Source organism: Myotis yumanensis, unplaced genomic scaffold (assembly GCF_028538775.1).
Source record: "Myotis yumanensis isolate MYYU_CA2020_CCGP unplaced genomic scaffold, mMyoYum1.0.hap1 SCAF_1, whole genome shotgun sequence".
Lineage (NCBI taxonomy): Eukaryota > Metazoa > Chordata > Mammalia > Chiroptera > Vespertilionidae > Myotis > Myotis yumanensis.
In genome coordinates, this window is record NW_027223752.1 from 56,907,241 (window position 1) to 56,932,906 (window position 25,666).

Consider the following 25,666-nt stretch of genomic DNA (forward strand, 5'->3'; position numbering starts at 1 on the left):
TGTGTCTATCTCTCTCTGCCTCTCCCCTCCTCTCTGAAATCAATAAAAATATATTTAAATATATATTTTAAATCTGGAATTTAGATTTTAACAAGAAAGCTCATAATTGTTGAAAATTGACATAAGTAAATAAAATTGACTATAAATCAAACTAAACATGTCTCTGAGTCAATTTGGTTTATGAGTTACAAGGCTGTAACCAGTGTTTTAAACTCTAGGTAATACTTATTTAAAGAGGCCCAGTGCATGGATTTGTGCACTGTTGGGGTCCCTTGGCCTGGCCTGTGGGGATCAGGCCTCTCCAACACCCCCTGAGGGGTCCTGGATTGTGAGAGGGTGCAGGCCAGGCCGAGGGACCCCACCAGTGCACAATCAGGGAGGGACCGCAGGAAGGCTCCAGGGCATGTCTGGCCCCTCTCGCCCAGTCCCAATCGGCTGGACCCCAGCAGCAATCTAACCTACAGGTTGGAGCATCTGATCAAACAAATGGTAGACACCTAGCATATTAGGCTTTTATTATATAGGACTAGTGGCCCAGTGCATGAAATTCATGCACATTAAAAAGGGAATTAATTGAAGGAAATATTTGAATATTGCTATTTGCCCTTTCTCTATAATAAAAGTGTCAGAGATGAAAGGAAATTAGTAAAATGTATGAAAATCTTTCTCCTGGGCTGCTCCGTGGGACCTAGAGTCAAGTCCCCGCCCACCACCCACATGCTTCAAAAACGCAGGAGACCCAGACCCAGCCGGCCCCACCCCCATTGAGTGAGACCCAGACCTGGCCAGCCCCACCCCTGTCAAGCCCCTCTGGGCAGGGGGCGCAGCCTCAGGTCCCCCAGCCCAGCGTCGTGGTGGAGAGCACGGCCTGAGGTCCCCTGTCAAGTCCCGTCAGGCAGGGGGCGTGGCCTGAGGTCCCCCGATCCGGCACCTGGGTGGAAGGGGGCATGGCCTGAGGTACCCCATTAAGCCCTGCCAGGAAGGGGCGTGACATGAGGTCCTCTGGTCCGGCGCTGGGGTGGGGGGTGTGGCCTGAGGTTCCTCGCCCTGGCCAGGCACCATGCAGCCTCAGGTCCCTGCTGTTCAGTTGTGACGTTAGGACCCGTGGTCGGCAAACTGCGGCTCGTGAGCCACATGCGGCTCTTTGGCCCCTTGAGTGTAGCCCTTCCTAAGCCTTAGGAGTACCCTAATTAAGTTAATAACAATGTACCTACCTATATAGTTTAAGTTTAAAAAATTTGGCTCTCAAAAGAAATTTCAATCGTTGTACTGTTGATATTTGGCTCTGTTGACTAATGAGTTTGCTGACCACTGTGTTAGGGCATCCTGGCTAATTTGCATATTCCTCTATTATTTAGATAGATAACTGAGGCATATTAAAATTGTTATGATGCCCTAACTGGTTTGGCTCAGTGGATAGAGCATCAGCCTGCGGACTCAAGGGTCCCAGGTTCAATTCCGGTCAAGGGCATGTACCTTGGTTGCGGGCACATGCCCAGTAGGCAGTGTGCAGAAGGCAGCTGATTAATGTTTCTCTCTCATCAATGTTTCTAACTCTCTATCCCTCTCCCTTCCTCTCTGTAAAAAATCAATAAAGTATATTTTTAAAAATAAAATTGTTATGAGTTTATTGAATAAAAATTGATTAAAATCAGACAGCATCCAATTTAGCAGGTAGAAAGGAGCTCTGAGGAGCTCTATAAATGAAAGACTTTTATAAACAGAAGGGAGAAGGAACAAGGAAGTTATAGTGGGCAAAAAAGCAGGTTTGTTATTACAAGTTCATGTTCCTTTAGGGCAGTGGTTCTACAACCTTCTGGCCCTTTAAATACAATTCCTCATGTTGTGACCCAACCATAAAATTATTTTCGTTGCTACTTCATAACTGTAATGTTGCTACTGCTATGAATCATAATGTAAATACCTGATATGCAGGGTGGTCTTAGGTGACCCCTGTGAAAGGGTCGTTCGACCGCCAAAGGGGTCGCGACCCACAGGTTGAGAACCGCTGCTTTAGGGAATGGCAGATGTCTATTCAGGCAGATTACCTAACAAGTGCTGATCAAGAGATTCCTGATGACTGGTTTTAGATTACATTTCTCGGAGAGCTGAAACTATAAATTAAGTCTCAGTTTGTTCACATGGAGCTTTAGCATAAGCGACTCTATTTTCTTTTTTTTTAATAAACATACTGTATAAACAGAAAGGAAATAGGGGGGACAAAGCATGGAGGAGGGAAAGTTTAAGATGCTTTGGGGTTTCCAAGTGTAGACCAGTTCAATTGGATGGAGTAGGAGTTTCACTTAAAGGAGAAAAGAGGCCCAGCCGGCATGACTTAGTGGTTGAGTGCCAACCTCTCAACCAGGAGGTCACGGTTGGATTCCTGGTCAGGGCACATGCCCAGGTTGCTGTCTTGATTTCTAGTGGGGTGTGTGCAGGAGGCAGCCAATCAATGATTTTCTCTCATCATTGATGTTTCTCTCTCTCTCTCTCTCGCTCTCTCTCTCTCTCTCTCCCTTCCTCTCTGAAATAAATAAAAATAAAAGAGCACCTTTATTAATTTTTTTCTGCTAATGAACTTAGTGAAGATTTAACAGAGGAGAAGAAGCCTGAACCATTTCTATAACAATAACTTTTCCTGCCGAAACCGGTTTTGCTCAGTGGATAGAGCGTCGGCTTGCGGACTGAAGGGTCCCAGGTTTGATTCCGGTCAAGGGCATGTACCTGGGTTGCGGGCACATCCCCAGTAGGAGATGTGCAGGAGGCAGCTGATCGATGTTTCTCTATCATCGATGTTTCTAACTCTCTATCTCTCTCCCTTCCTCTCTGTAAAAAATCAATAAAATATATTTAAAAAAAAATAACTTTTCCTTTACATTCAAAATGAAATTAAAATTTATTACATACCTTCTAAGTGCCGTAAATTATAAATACCATTTTTCACTCTTCTCTTTTCCCCAAAAGTGGGTCTTCTAAGTTCTTTTCTTCTCTGATCCCCTTTTTACACAGAAAAGTTTTATGAGTTTATTGAGTAAAAATTGATTAAAATCAGGCAGCATTCAATTTAGCAGGTAGAAAGGAGACACATTGGCCACAGCTAAGGGCTAAAGTGATATATTTTTTTAAAAAGATCACTCTGGCTCTGACCTGGTAAGTCAGTTGGTTGCAACATCCTCCCATTCACTGAAGGGATGTGGGCTGGATTCCCGGCTGGGCAGGTGTAGGGGTGTAGGGGGTGGGGAGTGGCTGATAGGTATTTCTCACATCGATGTTTCTCTCTTTCTCTCTAAAGTTAATGTATGTATCCTCAGGTAAGGATAAAAAAAATCATTCGGGCAGCAGTGGTGGCAAAATGTCAGGGAGTGGGTATTGCAAGACAAGGAGAGCAGAGCTTGGGCTGTGGCAGTAGAGGTGGCAGGGGAAATTTCATAAGCTGGGGATAAAAGCTGACTTAATGACCTTCCGGGGTGGGACAGCAGTTTAGGTAATTGCATGGATGGTGTTGCCACTAAACAAAATAGGAAATATAGGAAGAAAGAAATGATTTGGGTAGATTGATGTAGGGGCTTGTTCAGTTTGGGACATACTGAATTTGGCGTGGCTGTGTAACTTCAGGGAGGAGTTAGCTTAGTATGTACCATATAGTATTCTAAGTACTTTACATCTATTAATTTGTTTAACTTTCACAGCAAGCCTCTGAGATAGGTATTACTATTTTCCCCACTGTAGAGACTAGGAAACTGTGGCACAGGAGCCTTAATGTAGTCAAGGTCACACAGCTAGTAAATGGTGCAACTAGGATATAGGTCTGAGGCTTGGAGCACAGGTCCAGGAAAAGTGCTGAATATCTGCTAGGCAATGGGGTAGAATTTGAAACAAGACACACCCAGGCTTTGTTACCAAGGAGTTTTTCAGCTTACTGAGTCATAGACTTTTGGGGGTAGTAAAAATATAACCATGCAAGTGAAGAATGAGAAGATAAGAAAGCCAAAGATAAAATCCCAAGGAACAGCTATATGTAAAAAATAAAGGGAATTGCCCTAACCCGTTTGGCTCAGTGGATAGAGCGCCGGCCTGCGGACTGAAGGGTCCCAGGTTCAATTCTGGTCAAGGGCATGTACCTTGGTTGTGCGCACATCCCCAGTAGGGGGTGTGCAGGAGGCAGCGGATCGATATTTCCCTCTCATTGATGTTTCTAACTTTCTATCCCTCTCCCTTCCTCTCTGTAAAAAATCAATAAAATATATTTAAAAAAATAAAGGGAAGAAAAAGCCCCAGGGAAAAGATGCAGTTAAGAAGTAAGGAAGAAAATCAGGAGAGAGCAAGGTTTTGGATAATATTGGAAAAGGGAATTTTGAGGAAAGAGTGTTAATTGACCAAGAGATCGAGTTAGATAAGGAGTGAAGGTGTACAGTGGCATTGATAACTAACAGATCTTTGATGGCCCTACAGAGACTGACTTCTTGGGAATGATGGGAATGTAAGTAAATTGCAGTGGATTGAACCTGGGTTTGAAAGCATGAGGACCAGAGACTGGAGTGAGAGAGTCTGTAGCAGTTTAAGCAAGAGAAAATAATTGTGTAAACCAAAGAGACAGTAGACAGGAAGAGAAAGGTTGCAGGCACAAGAAAGACAATTTCAGGGAAGAATCAATACTTGGTGACTGGTTATGAATAGACAAGAGACTCAGAGAAGAGTCCAAGATGATTCTACGCTCCACCCAAGGTCACTGGTGCCATTATTAGAGGTAAGAAGTTAAATATGTTGTTTGGCATGACAGTGAGACATCCAGCAAGCAGTTAGTTTATTAAGAGTTGTAAATTTAAAATGTAATTGTTGAAACATTTACTGGGTTGTTTTCAAGTTGTACAAGCATTTTTCTGTAGTATTACTTGTATAATATACTTTATACGGCCACAGACTTACTTGCTGAATTTCTCATTATTAAAACTTGAGGAGCACATTTATTATACTGGTAAGGAAACAATGCTATTAATTACTCTTTTTTAATGGATGTTTGAGTGTTCATGGAAGAACCAAGGTATTTCTTTTTTTGCTTAACAACCACTTATTGCCTGCCAGGCACTGTTATAATCACTTTATAAATGTTAACTAATTTAAATTTAATTATCAAAACAATTCCATGAGCCCTGGCTGGTGGGGCTCAGTTGGTTGGGCATCATCTGGTGCACCTGGGGGTTGGTGGCTGATTCCCAGTCTGAGCACAAGCCCAGGTTGCAGGCTTGATCCCCGGTAGGGGGCGTGCCTCTATATTGTTTTCTGTATTGGCTGTACCAAGTTACATTCCCACCAACCACAGAGCACAGGGTTCTCTTTTATCCACATCCTTTACAACACTTGTCTTTTTGGTCAGAGCCATTCTGACGGTGAGATGATATCTCATTGTGGTTTTGATTTGTGTTTCCCTGATCATTAGTGGTGTTGAGGATCTTTTCATGTACTTATTGGTCATTTGGATATTTTTGGGAATATGTCTATTCAGTTCCTCTGCCCATTTTTAAATTGGATTGTTTGCTTTTGTGCTATTGAGTTGTAAGAATTCTTTACATATTTTGGATATTAACCCTTTATCAGATATCTGACTTGGACATATTTTTCCTCATTCGAAGGTTTTAATTTTCTTGTTTCTTTTATTGTGAATAACCTTTTTGGTTTGATGTAGTCCCACTTATTTAGTTTTGCTTTCATTACTTGTGCTTTTGATGTCATATCCAAAACAAACAAACAAACAAACAAACACCATTGCAAGACCAACCTCAAGAAGCTCCCTCCCTCCCTCCCTTCCTTCTTTCCTTCCTTTCTATTTTATTTTAAATTTCTCTAGTTTCAGGTCTTCTGCTTCAATCTGTCGTCCATGAAATACGAGTTTTAAGAACCAAAGTGAGTTACTAAGACACCAAATATAAACGTTAAATAAGTTAGGAAGTTGAGATGAGGGAGATTTGAGAGTTCTTTCAGAGATGGGACAGAGAAAGTGGTAAAGAGGACATTTTTGGGGGGCTGGAGATTTAGGACCTTTGTGGTTTAGGCTGAAGGCTTTCAGAACGGCTAAGGCCAGGGCTGTGGCACAAATCTGTAAAGAGCTCAGAAAAATATGCCTTAGGCTGTGCCTTTCCTTTCTGATGCTTGAAAGTGTTTACATTTGTGCTCTGATCGCCGGTGACTGTCGCCAGTATAATTACCGCTTGCTGGCACTTTGCTTTTTGTTTACTTATTAGCTGTCGTGCATCACCAGACGCCGAAAAAGAAACAAAAACCTCCGTTCCTTGTTAAGAAGTGGAAAGCGGCCCCTTAACATCCTTCATTCTCCCATTTTTACCCCAATTGACAGTTCTCAGCAGCTGTAAGAACTAGCGGAGCTCGATCCGCCGAGACGCGCTCCCGCCGGGGGGCGGGACCAGAGGGAACCCCGCCTCCCAAGCCCAATCCCAGCTCTCCGCCGGCGGACAGGAAGCGGCGGCGGGCCCGGCCGCCCGAGAACGGGCCTCCACGCGCATGCGCGCGCCCCTGGGACGCCTCGGGGAGGGGGAGGGGCGGGAGGAAGGGGCGCGGCTCCGCGTGCCCGTTGGGCGCCCGTGCATCACGTGGTGAGGAAGGAGGCGGAGGTCCCGGGCTTGGGGGAGGGAGATAGGGAAGAGGAAAGGAGCGAGGGAAGGAAAGCGGGGAAGGGAGGAAGGAAACGAGCGAGCGGGAGGGAGGTCCCTGTTTTGGAGGAGCTGGGAGCCTGTCGGGCCCCTGAAGTGGAGCGAGAGGGAGGTGCTTCGCCGTGTCTCCGGTCGGGGGGAGGTCCCGGCTTCCCGTGGAGTCTCCGGACCAAGCCCCTTCAGCTTCTCCCTCCGGATCGATGTGCTGCTGTTAACCCGTGAGGAGGCGGCGGCAGCGGAAGATGGTGTTGCTGAGAGTGTTAATTCTGCTCCTCTCCTGGGCAGCGGGGCTGGGAGGTGAGGCACGACCCGGAGTGCCGGGGGCGCCGTGACCCCCGCGGACCGCGCGGCGGCAGCGGCGGCCCGGCCGAGCGGAGCCCAGTCGTGCCGCGCGGCGGGCGCGTCAGTCAGCCCGGCCGGCCGGCGGCGCCACTCAGGCGCGCAGCGCTCCCCGCTCCCTATTGTCCCTCGTACCCCGACCGCGTTCCCTTCCGTGGTGGGCCGAGGAGGCGGCGAGCCTCCGGCGAGGCCTTCCCCGCCCGCCACAGCCCCGGTGGCGGGGGCTGCGGGGGTCGCCTCCCAGAGAAGCAAAGTTGGGAGACCCGGGTCGCCGGGAGAGCGCCGCGGAGCCCAGGCCGGTGGCTCCATCACTCCAGCCCGCTTGCCTGGCGCCGGGGCAGCCGCCGCGGGCCGGCGGTCCTGGCCGCCCTGGTGGCGCGCTCACCCGCACCCGCACCCGCACCCGCACCCCTCCGCCCTCCTCCCTTGCCCGGTGGCGGATTCCGGAGCTGCACCGCGGCGCAGGCTCGTGGGAAGTTGCGGGATGTGTGCGGCCGGGCTGGTGAATGGTTTCTCACTGGGGACGGCGGCGGTCCGGACCGACCCGGCTGTGCGGGGGCGCCGCGGGTGGAGGGGTACCGGGGTCTCCCGGGTGTCCGAGCCGGCGGCTTCCGCTTTGCCCTGCCTCTGCCCGAGGGTTCGGAGCGGGTTCGCCGGAGGGTGTGTTTCCGTCCCGGGAAGACGTTCTGTTGCCCAGGGGAAAGGGCTTGGTGGGGAGGAGGTGAGCGGTTGCGGGGCGTTCTTTTATCTCGGGGGCCAGATTGGGTCTCTCCGAGCGACGGCCCGTGGGCGGCCCAACTTTTGAAGAGTTTTCTTCAACTCTCAGGTGGAACAGTCAGGGTAGCTGTCAAGACAGAGGCAGCCCCTGGCCCCCAAGGTGGGGCTATGTTTACTAAAAAGCACATACACTCTTGATGACGTGGGTCTTGGAGGAGATTTTTGTTTCTATTGTATCCTAGGACCAGCTGCATCATTTTGTTGTGTAAATGCGCTTTATTCTAGGTAGACTGTTTGCCTTGTTCCTTCAAGCACACTTAAAAACTCGAGCGTATTTTTAAAGCATTGAGCTGAAAAAAACTTCCGGAATGCTTTGGATGAGTAGAGCCTAATTTGATCATTTAGAGAGTATCTGAATGTTTCATGCAGTATCTGTAGTTTCTGTTCTTTTGTCTGTCACTTTGACGTATGATTGCAGAGCCAAGCATTTTTTTTTTTTTTTGGTCCTGTATTCTACTTAGTCCGAGGTTGGTAACTTTGTAGGTAAACTTTTGCTGTAGCTTGTAGTATTCATTTATTACATAGTACATTTTAGATTAAGAGCTTCTAGTAGATGTTTAGTGTTAAAATCATGTGCTAGAGACCCTCTATAAGAGCCTTTTCATTTAACATTTGTATATACCTTCTAAGTGTGGCTTCCAATAAATCACTTTTCTGTCAGTTTTCACTTTTTGTGATTATAAGGAGTTAGATACTGATTTATATGAGGTAGTAAAAAGTAAGACAAACACCTGAGATATTTTAAACTACTGATGTAGTATATAAACTGTCCTTTATTTTTAAACATTGAAACAGTAAGGATAAAAACTGGTGCAGTCTGAGAAAGTAAAGAAAAAGAAAGTAAAGTAACGGCATAATCTTTGTGGGTTAAGACTCTTGTTACACATTTTCTTTTTTTTAACAGTAACGTTTTATTATTAAAATTATTTATTTTTTAGAGAGAGAGAGAGAGAGGAACATTGATTTGTTGTTCCAATTATTCATACATTCATTGGTTGATTCTTGTATGTGCCCTGACCCAGGATAGAATCTGTAACCTCTAACCAACTGAGCTACCTGGCCACGGCAGATACACAGACGTTTTCTAAATTCAGAACTCTGAAATCATTTATAAACTATCGTTTTGCATTACACAGTGGTTAAAAGGTTTGTTACATTTTTTAACATTTGTTTTAAGCAGAACTTTAAAAAACAATACAAGTATTTGATTTAAAAATCAGCATCAAGATTGTTGCTTTTGGGTACATGGAGATATTTGTAATTTTATGGTAATATAGTTTTTTCATCTGTTCTGAGATATTTGTGATCAAGTTTGTAAGAAGTTTAAATGATGAGATATGTAGAATAGGATATATTAAACTGAAATTCTATATTTGTTTTAATGTGTGAGAGAATGATTATGTTTGTGTAGAATTAGTAGTGGAAACATGGGTTTAATTTTAAAGTGTAAATCATTTTTAGGTACTTAATATAACCTTTTAATTGCTTCCCCCTTTCTGACTTATCAATCACTGTTTTGTATTAATTATTTTTCCTCTTAATATGATGGAAGCTGGAAGAGATAAAGTGTTTGAAATTACAAAATTTAAACTTTCCTAATGCTGTCTGTTCTAGCACATGTCCCAGCCTATGTTGTATTTGTAGGAAGGTAGTGTAAAATTTCTAGAGTTCAGTGTCTATGTAGACATATACTCAAATATATACATAAAATGCTTTTCTTTATTATTTGTAACTACATTAGAAATTTATTGGAGCTATTTTTATTAAATATAGCCCAAAGAATTTTTCTGTATATGTAAATATTACTTTTTAACACAGATATGTTGGAAGTTGATGTCTTTTCTTTTTTAAAAAATTAAGTAGTTTGAGAGGTCCAAAGGTATTTTAACTGTAGCAGTACATGTTTTGGTTTGATGAAATTATATATAAAATGAACTTTAGAGTATGACATTTTTAATATTTAAAAATCTGGTGTAAATGCTTTGCTTTGTACCATGCATTCTATAGAAATAAGTCTTCTGGAAGTTTGGCCCCAAGTACTAAAAGTATAAACTATTTCTTCCACTTCTACCAGCAAGTAAAGGTCTATAAAATTGATAAAAGAGACAGACATTTAGTTTTGTTTTGTTTTTTTTGTCTTTTCTTTAAGGAGCTCTGATTCTTTGTCTTTTTAACTAGAGATTGGCAATCTAGTTAGCTGTAACACTTTAAGAAGGCCCATTTCAAGCCATCCCCTAAGTGAGTGATTTTCAACCAGTGTGCCACAGAATTTTAGTAATTAGTTTATGTGTGTCATGAGATGAAAAGGCTGGAAATCGCTGCCCTAAGTTAACAGTATCTTCTCTGTTTCTACAGGACCTCTGAGTAGCAGGGTTTGAGAGCAATGGACATGGCAGGCACCTCTGTTTTCTGATGTCCTTTTTATAACTTTTAAGGTCTTTAAGTGTGTTATTATTTGTTATATTTAAAATTTTCCTAAGGACTTGCAGGGTTAAGTAGGGAGAGTAAGGGCTATTTCTGTAATGTCTTTTGTGTATCTGGTATTGTTTTAGGAGTTTTTCATCATTTATGAGAGAGTGGTGATATTTACAGTTGAAGAAACAGGCTTGAAGAAATAATTTTTTAGCATCATTCATTCAAACACAAGCCTGTTTGACCTCAAAGCTTGAATTTTTTACTCATTACCCTCTTATACTTTTATGAAAGCAGTTTTCACACGTTAGCTTTGAAGTGCCCTCTGGACTGAACTATCCTGTAGATGTGTTTTCTTTGATTTGCCGTGTTTGTAAGTTTCAGCTAGTGATTGACATTGAAAAATCGGGAAATTTCTCAATAAAATTCATGGATTTCTTGATTTTTGGGAAGACTTGAACAGGCATTACTTAGCTGCATTCCCATTGTCTGCAGAATAGTAGAAAAAGTAGCTGCCCTCTTTAGACAGCTTACCAGTCAATGCAGTTCCCATCATTTCTGTGGGTAATAGAAATGGCCTATTTCACTCATTTTTGTTACCTGCCTGGATCCTGTAGGAATGATATTCACATCTTTGCCTTGACTTCATCTTTCATAGATGATTCCAAACTTTTAAAAATGCTTATTTTTTGACTGAGACCTCTTATCCAGCTTTTGATATATAGGGTGTCCCAAAAAATGTATACACAATTTGAATGATTATAAAGTCAGTGTTTATTAACATACAGTTCATTTTTTAAAATTTGAAAGAATCTACAGAAATAATATTTTGTTGTTGTCAATGCCTGTTTTCAAACTGATGACCCTTCTGGTCCAGGCACTGCTGATACCATGAAGCAATGGAATCGAAAACATCAAGAATCATTTTGTTCAGTATTTGTGCGTCTTCAATTTGTCAACTGTTGCTGGTTTTGTACCTTAAACTTTATTTTTTATGTATTCCCATAAAAAAGGCTGGTGGATAAATTTTCTTTGTTCAAAGCTTAGTCTGGCTTCACCCATTATTTCAAATCAGTTAAACCTGAAAAGAAGTGAAAATTAAGTGAGTTACCAGTTGTTAAAGTATTTATACATATTTTGGGGACATCCTGTGTGTCTCTCCCCTTACCCCCCAAAAAATGTATACTTGGAGTAATTTGTGAAGGTAGTGTTTGTACTTCAACTGCATTTTCAAACAGTAGCATTTTAGGATGGATTTCCTTTGTTCAAAACTTAGTCTGGTCCAGCTGGTGGGGCTTAGTGGTTGAGCGTTGACCTCTTGCCTGGTCAGGGCACAGGTTGCTGGTTTAGTCCCCAGTAGGGGGCATGCAGGAAGCAGCCCATTGATGTTTCTTCTCTCCCTCCCCCTTTCTCTCTAAAATCAATTAATATATATATATATATATATATGTATATACATGTATATATATGTATATATGTATATATATGTATATATATATATCCTATATAATAAAAGGCTAATATGCAAATCGACCAAATGGTGGAACAACTATTCGCTATGATGTGCACTGACCACCAGGGGGCAGACGCTCAATGCAGGAGCTGCCCCCTGGTGGTCAGTGCATTCCCACAGGGGGAGCACTGCACAGCCAGAAGCTGGGCTCATGGCTGGCGAGCTCAGTAGTGGTGGCAGGAACCTCTCCCGCCTCCACAGTAGTGCTAAGGATGTCCGACTGCCAGCTTATGTCCACTCCCTGAACCGGCAGTGAGACATACCTCGAGGGCTCCTGGACTGAGAGAGGGCGCAGGCCGGGCTGAGAGACCCCCACCTTCCCGAGTGCACAAATTTTGTGCACTGGGCCTCTAGAGTGTGTGTGTGTGTGTGTGTGTGTGTGTGTGTGTGTATTTTTCTTTTTTTCTTTTTTTTTTTATATATTTTATTGATTTTTTTACAGAGAGGAAGGGAGACGGATAGAGAGTTAGAAACATCGATGAGAGAGAAACATCGATCAGCTACCTCCTGCACACTCCCTACTGGGGATGTGTCCGTAACCAAGGTACATGCCCTTGACTGGAATCGAACCTGGGACCCTTGAGTCCGCAGGCTGACGCTCTATCCACTGAGCCAAACCGGCTAGGGCCTTTTTTTTTTTTTTTTTTAAAGAAGAACGCTTAGTGTGGCTGAAAAGAAAGAAACATCAATTGAACTGTCAGCTGTTAAAGTGTGTATACATGTTTTTGGGACACCCTGTTTATTTTTTTGTAATTTATTTTTTCATAGTCTTAAAAATATAATAAAAACTGTGACATATATAATTTTATCTAGCATTAGGTTATCAGATGTTATTTAAAATTCCTGTTTTCATAATACCAACAATTTGAAGGTCTTAAAGAATGATGGTTAGTTTTTCTAAATATCTTGATCTCAGTGAGCAAATACTAGTAAATAATAAACCATTTCTTTTCCTACTGAGATAAGACTTAGAAAATTGATTGAGGGTCATATCAATAAAAACTAACTTAGGGCCCTGTGGGCTTGGGTCAGTGGTTGAGCTGTGGACCTATGAACCAGGAGGTCATGGTTCAATTCTCTGTGAGGGTATGTGCCCAGGTTGTGGACTTGATCCCCAGGGTGGGGCTTGCAGGAGGCAGCCGATCATTGAATCTCTGTCATCATTGATGTTTCTCTCTCTCCCTCTCCCTTCCTTTCTCAAATCAATTAAAAAAAAAAACCCCAAAACCAACCAAACAAAAAGCAAAAAACAAAACCCAACTAAGGCTTTTTTTCTTTGAAGAATGGGTTATAAATATAAACTATGCTTTTGAAATTAAGAAAATTGAAATGAAGCAATAAGTTCAACAAGTTACATTTTTCTTAAAATGTTGGGAGATGACAGGTTCAGATATGAGAAGATGCCCATATAACAAGTCTGGGACCAGGCTCAAAATTTTGGCTGTTTTATTTTTTTCTATGGAAATTTCCCTAAGATGTACACATTTACTGTGTTCTTAATATGGGCTGAATTTAATATTTTCTTAAATGATTGAGGTTTAGTATAAGCGCAGCTGCTGCTGTTCTGGGTTCTGTTGTAGTTTCTATTTTTTATTTTTTCAGAAACAATTGAAATGGGCATTCTTGGTGATGGTTTTTCATTCCTCTAGCTAGTGTTAATAGTATTTCCAACTTTTGGGTTAGATTTCTTGGCTTTCTTGCAAACCTTGAGTATATCACCTTTTAATTTGTTTCTAATATATTTTCTATGGGGAAACTATAAATAATCATGCTTGACATATTTGTATGTTAAGTGGAATACATGAGCTTTAGATAAGTTTTTTTTTTAAAATGTATTTTATTGATTTTTTACAGAGAGGAAGGGAGAGGGATAGAGAGTTAGAAACATCGATGAGAGAGAAACATTGATCAGCTGCCTCCTGCACACTGCCTACTGGGTATGTGCCCGCAACCAAGGTACATGCCCTTGACCGGAATCAAACCTGGGACCCTTGAGTCCACAGGCCGATGCTCTATCCACTGAGCCAAACCTGTCAGGGCAAGTTTTTTTGTTTTTTAATGTATATGTTTTGGCTTTATAGAGTTTAGTATTGAGGTTGCCCTATTCTTACATTCTGAACAACTGGGATGATGATGTATTGTTTTGCTAGTTTAAGTGAGGCAAGGTAGAATGGAGAGAAGAAATTGATAAATAACCAGGAAGACACAGCAAATAAAGTGCACAATCATTTGGTTGCCTGTAGATCATTTCCTAGATTTGAATCTTAAGTACTCTGATCTGAATCTAATATATTAGATTATTGATATTAAACATACCCTAAGATGTGCAGTTGTAACATTCTCTACAGGAATGTAAGTTGTAAGTTAAGAAGTATTCTCTGTATTTAAAGGAAAGATTAGGTGAAAGGTAGACAATAAAGGTTGCTGATACTGTGTTTTATTGTTAGTTTGCAGTGAGTAGCTGTTGTGTGTTACGGTTGGTTACTTTGTGATTTGTATAAAGTTAAATTTCTAGCCCTCACCGGTTTGGCTCAGTGGCTAGAGCGTCGGCCTGCGGACTGAAGGGTCCCAGGTTCGATTCCGGTCAAGGGCATGTACCTTGGTTGCGGGCACATCCCCAGTTGCGGGTATGCAGGAGGCAGCTGATCGATGTTTCTCTCTCATCGATGTTTCTGGCTCTCTATCCCTCTCCCTTCCTCTCTGTGGAAAATCAATAAAATATATTAAAAAAAAAAAAAAAAGAAACAGACACTTAAAAAAAAAAAAGTTAAATTTCTAGTCTGTCTTTGAATTGTATCACATTCTAATACAGCGGTTCTCAACCTGTGGGTCGCGACCCCTTTGGGGGTTGAACGACCCTTTCACAGGGGTCGCCTAAGACCATCGGAAAACACATATATAATTACATATTGTTTTTGTGATTAATCACTATGCTTTAATTATGTTCAATTTGTAACAATGAAAATACATCCTGCATATCAGATATTTACATTACGATTCATAACAGTAGCAAAATTACCGTTATGAAGTAGCAACGAAAATAATTTTATGGTTGGGGGTCACCACAGCATGAGGAACTGTATTAAAGGGTCGCGGCATTAGGAAGGTTGAGGACCACTGTTCTAATAGAAAAATTTTGCCAAAGTTAGAGGTATAGTTTTGGGATGGTTTAGCTTAAAATACAGTCTACTAAAGGCCCAGTGCACAAAATTTGTGCATGGATAGGGTCTGTAGGCCTGGCCAGCGATCAGGGCCAATCGGGGCCTTCCAGCTGCCAGCTGGGGCCTCCCTTCCCTGGATCCCGGCCACTGGCCAGGGCCTTCCTTCATTCCGTGCTGCCCCCTGGTGGTCAGTGCATGTCATAGCGAGTGATAGAACTCCCGGTCTCCCAGTTGAACTCCTGCGGGGACACTTTGCATATTAGCCTTTTTTATATATAGATAGATGTGGAATACCAAAGATGAAGTTTGTGTGTGTGGAAAGGTTTGGGTGCAGGAAAGCGGAATCAATGGATATAGCTGCTAACATGAAGTTTCAGTGAGGGGCCTATATGGCCACTAATTGGGGAGACAAATTATAGATATGAAAGGCTGTGGACAGAAAACATACAGTAATTTCCAGTCTGAGCCCCAAGTCACAAGGGCAGACACTAAAATTGTAGAAATTGATTTGCATTTGATCTGTTTTCACATAGGCATCTCGATGCGGCATGCTTGGGTAAAGAATCCCAGGTTTTTCTGTTGTTTTTTTTGTTTGTGTGTGTATTATTTTAAACGAGGAATTGACTTATTTAATAATTGTTAGTGATTCTTCCAAGCAACTTAAAAAAAAGTGATTATTCTGAATAAAAATACAGTAGTGGTAATTCTGTCTAGTTTAGCTGTCGATTTTTATATTGGGAAAAGGAAACAATGTTAAGGATAAATGGAAAAACTAATAGTCTTACTAGTTAGATTCCTATGAGGGTAGTAACATTGCTATCAGGAGTTTGAAAGCTTTTCCTTAGTACTGGTGGGGATAGTTCTGTCCTAGCTAGGTTCCAGGAAATAGCAGTACTGGGAACAGTTCTCAGGAATTTAGACTCCCTTTGATATTGGGTGAATTTATTCTGAAGCTACTACAATTCCAACTAAAGAATGTGAGAATGTACAGTGAGAACATGCTCTTTAGTCATCAGAGTTTATTGTATGTCTGCAGCTAGTAGGAGTCACGAAGCCACATAGTTTTAGTTCTATTTATGTATTGTAATTGCAGTTGAAATGAGGATTTATTAAGCTGGAGGGACATCAGCCAGTTGGGGAAAGCTTTTTAGAGATATAAGGGAATGGCTTATAGTCTGATAAGATGCTTCTAAGTTTACTTGCCTGGGATGGAGAGTCCATGGCAGGAAATAAGAGGAAATGCTAACTGGGCCAGGATAACCAGGATTCTAATTATTCATATTTTAGATCATAGTAACTGCGACGTAGAGTATTATGGAATGTTGGTTGGAGTTCATGTTGAGGAGTTGGGATATTATACAATAAGGAGTAAATAAACTGCTTGATGAACTGGGTGATTGAGTCTTGGATTAGGTAGTGATTATAATTTAGAACAAATGACATGGAAGAAAAATTGGTAAAATTTGGCAAATGTTTAATGTGAAGATAAAATTTATTGAGGGCTCACTCGGTTGTTGAATTTAGATCTTGTATGCTGTTGCATTGGAGGATATGGCTTAATAAAACTTGGGGATTTCAGTATCTGAAGTTGAAAATATCTAAGATTTTGAATTTAGATAGTAGGTTATAGGTTGGGATATGTGTTAGAGTCTGGGATTTTTTCCTGCTTACACGCTTATACTTTTGTTGGGGATTGGCTAAAACTTTGTACAGCCTTTCAGTAATCTGTGACTAGTCATTTGGGAAGCACTGCTCCAGATAGTTGGGAGATAAAAGTTTGGTGAATTTGGAGTGGAGCGGAGAAGTTAGATTTAATATATTAACAAGTAAGTGTATTCTTACTTACAAATATATAGTATATTTACTGTCCTTAAGTTGGAATTATACTCTTTAGTTCAAGAATATGCTTGATACTCTTGATTATATGTGAATTGTGAACTTCTATTTCAGAGACAAAGAATGTGATCTTGAGATAAACGTACATATAAGGATTTGTGGAGCAGAATTTCTTTCCATTGATCTTTGTTTCTATTGATGATGGCAAAAGATATACACACATTTTGAGCTATAAACTTTGGATTTTGTTTTCAAAAGAATACAGATAGAATCCTACACTTACGTGTTGAGATATTAATTTGCTGTCGCATTCCCTAAGAGTTAAATGGGATGCTGAAGAGACTGTAAACTGCTATACAAATATTATTATAATTATGGTGTTTCCAGGCCTACTTTAGCTTGCAATCTATTAGTTACAAAATATAGATGGATAAAATGTATTTTACGAAGTTGAAGTATCAGAACATCATTAGCAAACATAAAATAGAATTTAAGAAAATCCATAATTCTTTCTCCACAATTTTATCACATTTTAATATTAATCGTTCAGTCTTTTAAAATGCCTGTTATTATGAATTTACATCATAGTATTTATGCAGTTTTGTGTCCTGTAAAAAATTAACATGTAGCTGCCCTACCTGGTTTTGGCTCAGTGGATAGAGCATCGGCCTGCGGACTGAAGGGTCCCGGGTTTGATTCCAGCCAAGGGCATGTACCTGGGTTGTGGGCTCGATCCCCAGCAGGGAGCGTGCAGGAGGCAGTTGATCAATGATTCTCTCTTATCATTGATGTTTCTATCTCTCTCTCTCCCTCTCCCTTCCTCTCTGAAATCAATAAAAAAATATATTTTAAAAAGAAATTAACATGTAGTTAAAATGTATACCCAAAGCAGACACTAAAATATCCATAAGTAGTCTAGAGAAAGTTTTGGTTGTCACAATTGGAGGGATGCTACTAATAAAAGGGTAATATGCTAATTAGACTGGATATACCAGATGTCTTCCAGATGTCCTTCCGGACAAAGCCACGGTAGCGGGGGCCAAGGCAGAGGCGGTTAGGGGCGATCAGGCCGGCAGGGGAGAGCAGTTAGGGGCAATCAGGCAGGCAGGCAGGCAGGCAGGTGAGTGGTTAGGAGCCAGCGGTCCCGGACTGAGAGAGGGATGTCTGAGGGGTTCGGATTGAAGAGGGTGCAGGCTGGGCTGAGGGACCCCTCCCCCACCCCCCATGCATGAATTTCGTGCACCAGGCCTCTAGTCTATCTAATAATAATAAAAGCGTAATATGTTAATTAGACTGGACAGCTGAACGACCTTCCAGATGAAGCCGAGGCTGTGAGGGCCAAGCCCCTTGCATGAATTTTGTGCATTGCGCCTCTAGTTATCAGTAACACCTTTGGCAGAATTGTTTTATTTGCACATCCAGATTTCCCGGAAGGAGGCAGAGGCAGATGGTTTGGGATATAATATGGGAGAAGGATGAAGTAATAAGAGTGGGTTTAGGATGAAATTCAGGGTCTGGGGTAGATAAGGTGATGGATGGCTGGATCCAGAGTGTGTGTGTGTGTACTTAGGCAGGGTGAATGTCACAGTCCTTTATATGGGTTACTGTCTGTACTTGTGTCTACACTTTTTTGAAATGGTATAAAGGCATTTCAAATTAGCATAGACATCTACATCATGTACACATTTCTACCTTTGGAATTTTAAGTTGTATATCATAAGTCAGTGGTAGAAATTTAACACATTTAGTAGGTTTTAATCATTGATGTTTTGTGTTCTTTGTGATTGATTTAGTTTATAATAAAAAACTACTTTCACTTCTGAGTCAGTTAGCTTTATTTTTATTTCTTAGAGACTAGCTTATCTTGAAAAGTTGGTGTGTTGAAATATGCTTTTAATTATAGACACACCCTCTTATCTTGAACTTTTCCTTGTAACTGTTAGGTATAGATATTCACTTGTAGAAAATGTCTTGACTGGTTTCTAATGAAGAAATGGATACTGTGGCTTAAGTTTGAGGTCATGTTGTAGAAGTAGTGTTTCTAAGAGTGCAGTAAAAGATTTTTTAAAATTGATTTTTAGAGAAAGAGGAAGGGCGAAGGAGAGAGAAACATTGATATGAAAAATGAAACTTTGGCTGCCTCCTGCATGCCATGCCATCTACCGACGATTGGGTGGCAACCCAGGCATGTACTCTGACTGGGAATCAAACTGGCAACCTGGCAACCTTTTGGTGCACGGGATGATGCTTAACCAACTGAGCCATACTATACACTTTTATCTTGGGGTAAAATGCTCTTGGTACCTAATTTTAAAATTATACAAGTGAAACATCTGTTGAAAACGGCTTGATCTTAAGGAGTTTTTCTGAGGAATGGAAATTTGCCAGCCTTATTACACATCCTCTCATTTATTGTAATTGAGTTTTTCGGTAAATAAGATCTATAATGTCAAACATTTTTACAGATTTTTCTCTCCTATTCTTAAGATTGTAGAATCAACTATTAAAAAAAAATATTTTTATTGATTTCAGAGAGAAAGGAAGAGGGAGAAAGATAGAAACATCAATGATGAGAGAGAAGCATTGATAGGCTGCGTTCTGCACTCCCCCTTCTGGGGATGGAGCCTGCAACCTGGGCACTTGCCCCTGACCAGAATCAAACCTGGGACCCTTTAGTCTGCAGGTCGATGCTCTATCCACTGAGCAAAACCAGCTAGGGCAGAATCAACTTTCTTTGACATAGAGAAAAAAATTAAGTTTATCCTATATAATAAAAGCCTAATATGCTAAGTATCCAACTGTTTGTTCGACCATTTGACCAGTTGCTATGACATTCACTGACCACCAGGGTGGCAGATGCTCCGACTGGTAGGTTAGCTTGCTGTTGGGCTCTGGCTGATAAGGACTTTGCGAGTTGGGCTGGACACGACCGGGAGCCCTCCCGCAGTCCTGTCCTGGCTCCATGCACAGGTGGGGTCCCTCTGGCCTGGCCTGCGCCCTCTCGCAATCCGGGACCCCTCGGGAGATGTCAGTGAGCTGGTTTCAGCCCAGTCCCTGCAGGCCAGGATTCGTACACTGAGCCTCTAGTTTGTTATATAATAATATTTTGTATTCCACACAAAGATGATGACATTGACCCATCATCAGGAGGCTATTCTCTAATTGTTGATTGTATTATTCCCTGACGTTAATTTGATTTTCATTCTGTTTTTGCCCTATTTTTACTTTTAATTTAGATTGGAATGAAGATTGTAGGTTTTGGATTCAGGAGTTTGTTTGCAAGTGTTCCTGGGAGGTAAGATGCTACCTACCCATGGAATATGGAAAATAATCATAAATACCTTGTACTTATAGGACACTTATGTGCAAGGCACTATTCTTAGGGCATTTTGTGTATTAACTCAATATTTTTGCAACATCTCTATAAGGTAGGTTCTGTTATACTTATTTTACAAATAAGGGAGCAGGTTCAGGGACGCTAACTTATTCAAGGTCAGAAAAGTCATATAGTTATTAATTGGGGAAGCCAGGATTTGAAAATAGCCTGCTCCAGAATTCATGCTCTTAAACACTATACTACCTCTTAGAAACATATCTCATGCTTTAGAAAGTATAATGAGATTGTCACATTCTGTCTTTGTATGAAATATTGGATCATTTTACCAAGAGCATAATTAGGTTCTTTGTACTGATAGTATTTGAGCCATTTGACTTTTGGTTAGTCAAGTTTGTACAAGGTATTTTTGTTTTTTGACATTAGAAAATATTTACAATCAAGCAGGGAAAGTACCTTATACTAGTCAAACATTTATGCACAATATCATTTCAGTTTTATAATAGGTAAATTTACATATGTATTCATTTTTAAAAAATTGAGGATAGTTACTAAATTTCTGGATGGTGAGGTGTAAGGTATATGTCTTTATAATAATCACTTTTGTAATCAGGAAAAATAATTTTCTTTTAAGGCAGGTTACTGTTAGTAAATGGTGACATTGAAAAATTACAGGAAATAAAAATTTGGTTGGCCCTGTATATCTGTAGGTTTAGCATCTGCGAATTCAACCAACTGCAGATTGAAAATATTAAGGGGGGGGGGGAATCTCAGTAAGTTCTAAAACTTGAATTTGCCATGTACTGAGCACTATGCTGAATCCATGCAAATGAAGTGATGTGTAGCCATTCCCTTCTGTAGCTTATATGCAGATATATGTTATATGCAAATACTGTGCCATTTTATATAACATCTGTGGATTTTGTTTTTTTGCGGGGTCCTGGAACCAATCCCTATGGATACTGAGGGACGACTGTACTGTTCTCAGTTGTAAAAAGGGAGAAATCTAAGCTCTCTTAGGTTACATTTTTTTCTACTTCTTACACCTGCTGGTCATATTCCACTCTTGTATGTAGGTGATCTTTTGGTATTGCATTACTCCCCTCCCCCGGTGTTTCTTCTAAAATTTTAAATCTTATTTTCTCCATCTTACAGGTGCAATCGTTATTATTCTACTAGTTTTACACATAGACATTTGCTTGATATACACTATGTTACACTTTTTGAAAGATTAGCAGTATGTATAGTTCAATTAACATTTGTACATCTTTCATTTCAATTTGTTAATGATTATTTTTTGCCATATTTGCTTTCTCTCTCTAATATGCTCAACACCCCCCTCACCCCAACCATTTGAAAGTAAGTTGTACCCCTATTATTCAGTTTAGTATGCATCTTATAAAGTTAAGGACATTGTCTTATATAAACAAGAAGATTATTTTCTGTTTAAGTTTGGAGGTGTTTAAATAGTCCATGAAGTTCGTAAGTACTAGGTATAATGTAAATTTGTTGTATGCTCTGTGAAGGCCAGATTTCTGGCAACTACAACTAAGGACCAGAATGTAAATGCTGTTGGTATGCATTATGTATAGGTATAATAAAGTAATAGTAGAGAAAGGAGGAATCATTGGCCAAATAACCACACTGCAGGATGGAGCTATCTATAATAATAATAATAGCGTACTACGCAAATCGACTGAACGGCCGAACAGCAGAACCATCGTCCAGACAACCACACTATGACACACACTGGCACCAGGCCAGCCAAGGCGGGTGTAATGTGATTGGTTGCGGGGGGGGGGGGGGGGGGGGGCGACTTGCAATTGCCCCATGATCGCCCCACAGAGGGAGGCCTAGGCCACTGGCTGGTGAGGTGATCGGTTGAGGGGGGCTCTGCGATGGGTTGCCCCAAAGAGGGAGGCCCAGGTCACTGACCAGAGGGCTGCGGTGGGTGGGCGGAGCCTCCCTCTGTGGGGCGATTGATCGTGGGGCTCCCGGACTGTGTAAAATGGCACAATCTTCTATATATATAAAAGCCTAAGCATCCGTTACCACCCAATGACCGGAATGACCGTTGGGGCAGAAGCTCAACACAGGAGCTGTCCCCTGGTGATTACTGTGCTCCCACAGGGGGAGTGCCGCTCAGCCACAAGCCAGGCTGATGGCTCTTGAGTGCAGCGGTGGTGGTGGGAGCCTTTCCTGCCTTTGCGACAGCGCTAAGGATGTCCGACTGTGGCTTAGGCCTGCTCCCCAGACACCCCCCGAGGGCTCCCAGACTGCTAAAGGCCACAGGCTGGGCTGAGAGACACCCCTCCCCACCCAGTGCACTGATGTCATGCACTGGGCCTCTAGTAACATATAATAGTATTGAGGTTATCACATCAGTATGACCTCTTAGGATTAAGATGTTAATAAGGATGAGCCTAGCTCAAGAAGATGATAAGGTAGAGGAAAAAAAATCAATAATGTTCCAAATGGAAAGATATTCGGCACATAGATAAACTTGAGTTATCTAGAAATTTTTCTCAGTGGAAGCTGTCATTTTCCACTGATGTCAGATTACTAACATCATACTGTACTCTAGGTTAAATGTATTTTATTTTCATTGTCGTCAGGTAACAGATCTATTTGTCCATTGTTAAAAACTTAATATGAGAATGTCTCCAGTGGGTATTCTATTCTTTATTAGAAGGGATAAAAGGAGTTACAGATTGCTGTCCTTTGAGTCCTTCCATGTCATTCATTTTGCCCTGCATGGGTGATAAACTCCAGGTCTATATTCAGCATCAGAACACGAATTTTTTGTTTTTTCCCTGATTGTTGTTTTGTTTTTTATTCCTAGATTTGTTGGCTATATTTCCTTCCACACAAACCTACTTCATGTAAATAAAGAACTTAAATTAGAGAAAGAAAATAGTCTGTGTTATGGAACACAATTCATCTGTTAATTTAAATGGCAACAGACCTTTGGAAAAGTAGTTTCTGTACCTGCGTTTAACTTATTAATTGCTTTAAATAACCCCTAATATGGTGTTGACCCCCATATTTTTATCTCTAGTCCTTGAATTCCAGACTCCTGTATCCCAACTGCATCTCTAGTTAGATGTCTAGTGGGCATTTCAAACTTACCACGTCCAAAACAAACCCCTGATTCCCTTACCAGCGGTTCTCAACCTGTGGGTCGCAACCCCTTTGGCGGTCGAAGGACTCTTTCACAGGGGTCACCTAAGACCATCCTGCATATCAGATATTTACATTACGATTCAAAACAGTAGCAACAGTACGGTTATGAAGTAGCAACGAAAATAATTTTTTGGTTGGGTCACAACATGAGGAACTGTATTTAAAGGGCCAGAAGGTTGAGAACCATTCCCAGTCTTTTGTCCTATAGTCTTTCCCATCTCAGTAAGTGGGAGCTCAGTTCTTCAGTTGACAAAAACTTGGAGTTATTCTTGATTCCTGTCTTTCTCTCACACCATGCAAATCCTGTTAGCTTCTCCTTCAAAGTATATGAAGATTTTGATTAATTCTCACTAGCTCCACTGCTAACTACCCTGATTGACACAGCCAGCATCCATCTCACTTTAATTACTGTAAAAACTGCTAAATGTTCTCCATGTTTTCTTGTTCTCCCAATCTCTTCTCAGTGTAGCAGACAGTATGATCCTGTTCAAAAGCTACTTGGTCAAAATCATCTACTGGAAAATTATATACATTAAATTGGTTAAAGTGGTAAATTTTATGTTATGTGAATTGTACCTCAATAAAGCACATAATAACAAAATAAAAAATTAGTAAAACCCCATCATCCAGTGTCTTAGTACAGGGTGTTCCCAAAAATGTATACACACTTTGAATAATTATTAATTCCAATGGGTTAAATCTGAAAAGAAAGAAACATCAATTGCTTTGTCAGCTGTTAAAAGTGTGTACATATATTTTTGGGACACCCTATATTAAATTTTTTAAAAAAAATATGTTTTTATTTATTTCAGAGAGAGGAAGGGAGAGCGAGAGAGGGATAGAAACATCAGTGATGAGAGAATCATTGATTGGCGGCCTCGTGCACGCCCCCCTACTGGGGATTGAGCCAGCAACCCAGGTATGTTGCCTGACGGGGAATTGAACTGTGACCTCCTGATCCATAGGTTAACGCTCAACCACTGAACACATTGGCCAGGCATGGGATATCCTATTTATAATAATAAAAGTGTAATATGCTAATTAGACCAGATGTCCTTCCGGATGACCTTCTGGATGAAGCTGGGGCTGCGAGGGAAGCCCGGGTCCCGGGTGCCAGAGGGAAGCCGGTGCTGGCAGCCAGGGAAGGAAGGCCTACTCTTGCACGAATTTCGTGCATTGCACCTCTAGTGTTTTAAGAAAAAGCCAAAATACTTAATAGTGGCTTGCATGATCCTACATGATATATATGTACACATCCTCATAGGGCCTGTACTGTTTTCCTTCTTGTTCGTTTCTGAAATAGTGGTAAAATACACATAACATAAAATTTACCATCATGACCATTTTTTTAAGTGTGCAGTTCAGTAGCATCAAGTACTTTAACTTTGCTCAAATGTTAGTAAGGGCTTCCTGTTACGTCATGTAAAAATACTAACTCCTTCCTTTGCACATTCTCTCTGCTTACCCTGCAATGACCCTCTTATAGCCATACCAAATTATTTACTTGTTTATTTCATTGTCTTCCTTTTCTAGAATAAAGCTTCATTAGGTAGTAACTTTGTTTTGACCACTGCAATACTGCCAGTGCCTAAAACAACACCAAGCATATAATAAAGTGCCATTATGTATGTGTTGAGTGAATAGATTACTGTACTAATAATTTTACTTTCTTGAAAGTCTGGAAATACTCAGCTTCTAAATCTTTTTACTTGACTTTTTTTGTCCCTCACCTGAGGATATGCTTTTTATTGGTTTTAGAGAGAGAAACATCAATGTGAGAGAGAAACATTGATCAGTTGTCTTCCGTAAGTGCCCTGCAACCCAGGTATGTGTCCTGACCAGGAATCGCACCTGCCACCTTATGGTATATGGGACGATGCTCCAACCAACTCCATCACACTAGCTAGGGCATTTTAATTGACTTTAATATGGAATGAAACTACTATTTTTGTCAGTGTATTTGTTTTGCTCATTGAGTATTTTTATATGTCCTTGTAATTTAAAAATTAGGTAGGTTGAGGGAGTTAGAATTTTCTCTATAAAAATTAAGTTACTTTTTTCAACTACTATGTGTTCTTACTTAAAATGTTATTTTAAAAGCACTTAACCATTGTCATTCACTGTAAAAATTGAATTAAAAGAAATATAGAATATTTCCATGGTTTTCTGATTACCTATATAATAAAACCCTAAGCGACCATTATGGTGGAACAACAACCAGAATGACCGGTTGCTATGATGCGCACTGACCACCAGGGGGCAGGTGCTCAGTGCAGGAGCTGCCCCCTGGTGGTCAGTGCGCTCCCATAGTGGGAGTGCTGCTCAGCCAGAAGCCGGCTCATGGCTGGTGAGCGCAGCGGTGGTGACGGGAGCCTCTCCTGCCTCCGCTGCAGTGCTAAGGAGCACTAAGTTGAGCGATAAGGAGCAGTGAGCAGGCAGGCGGTAA

General features: G+C 41.2%; 1 protein-coding gene across 1 annotated transcript in view; it reads left to right on the plus strand.

Moving 5' to 3' along the window:
* The first annotated feature begins 6,649 nt into the window (after positions 1 to 6,649).
* The window catches only part of ADAM10 (ADAM metallopeptidase domain 10), a 165,145-nt gene continuing 146,128 nt past the window's right edge, over positions 6,650 to 25,666 (plus strand). The window contains exon 1 of the mRNA XM_070421866.1: positions 6,650 to 6,962. Coding sequence (XP_070277967.1) covers positions 6,908 to 6,962 — 55 coding nt within the window. The 5' untranslated portion in view covers positions 6,650 to 6,907. The remainder of the gene's footprint in view (positions 6,963 to 25,666) is intronic.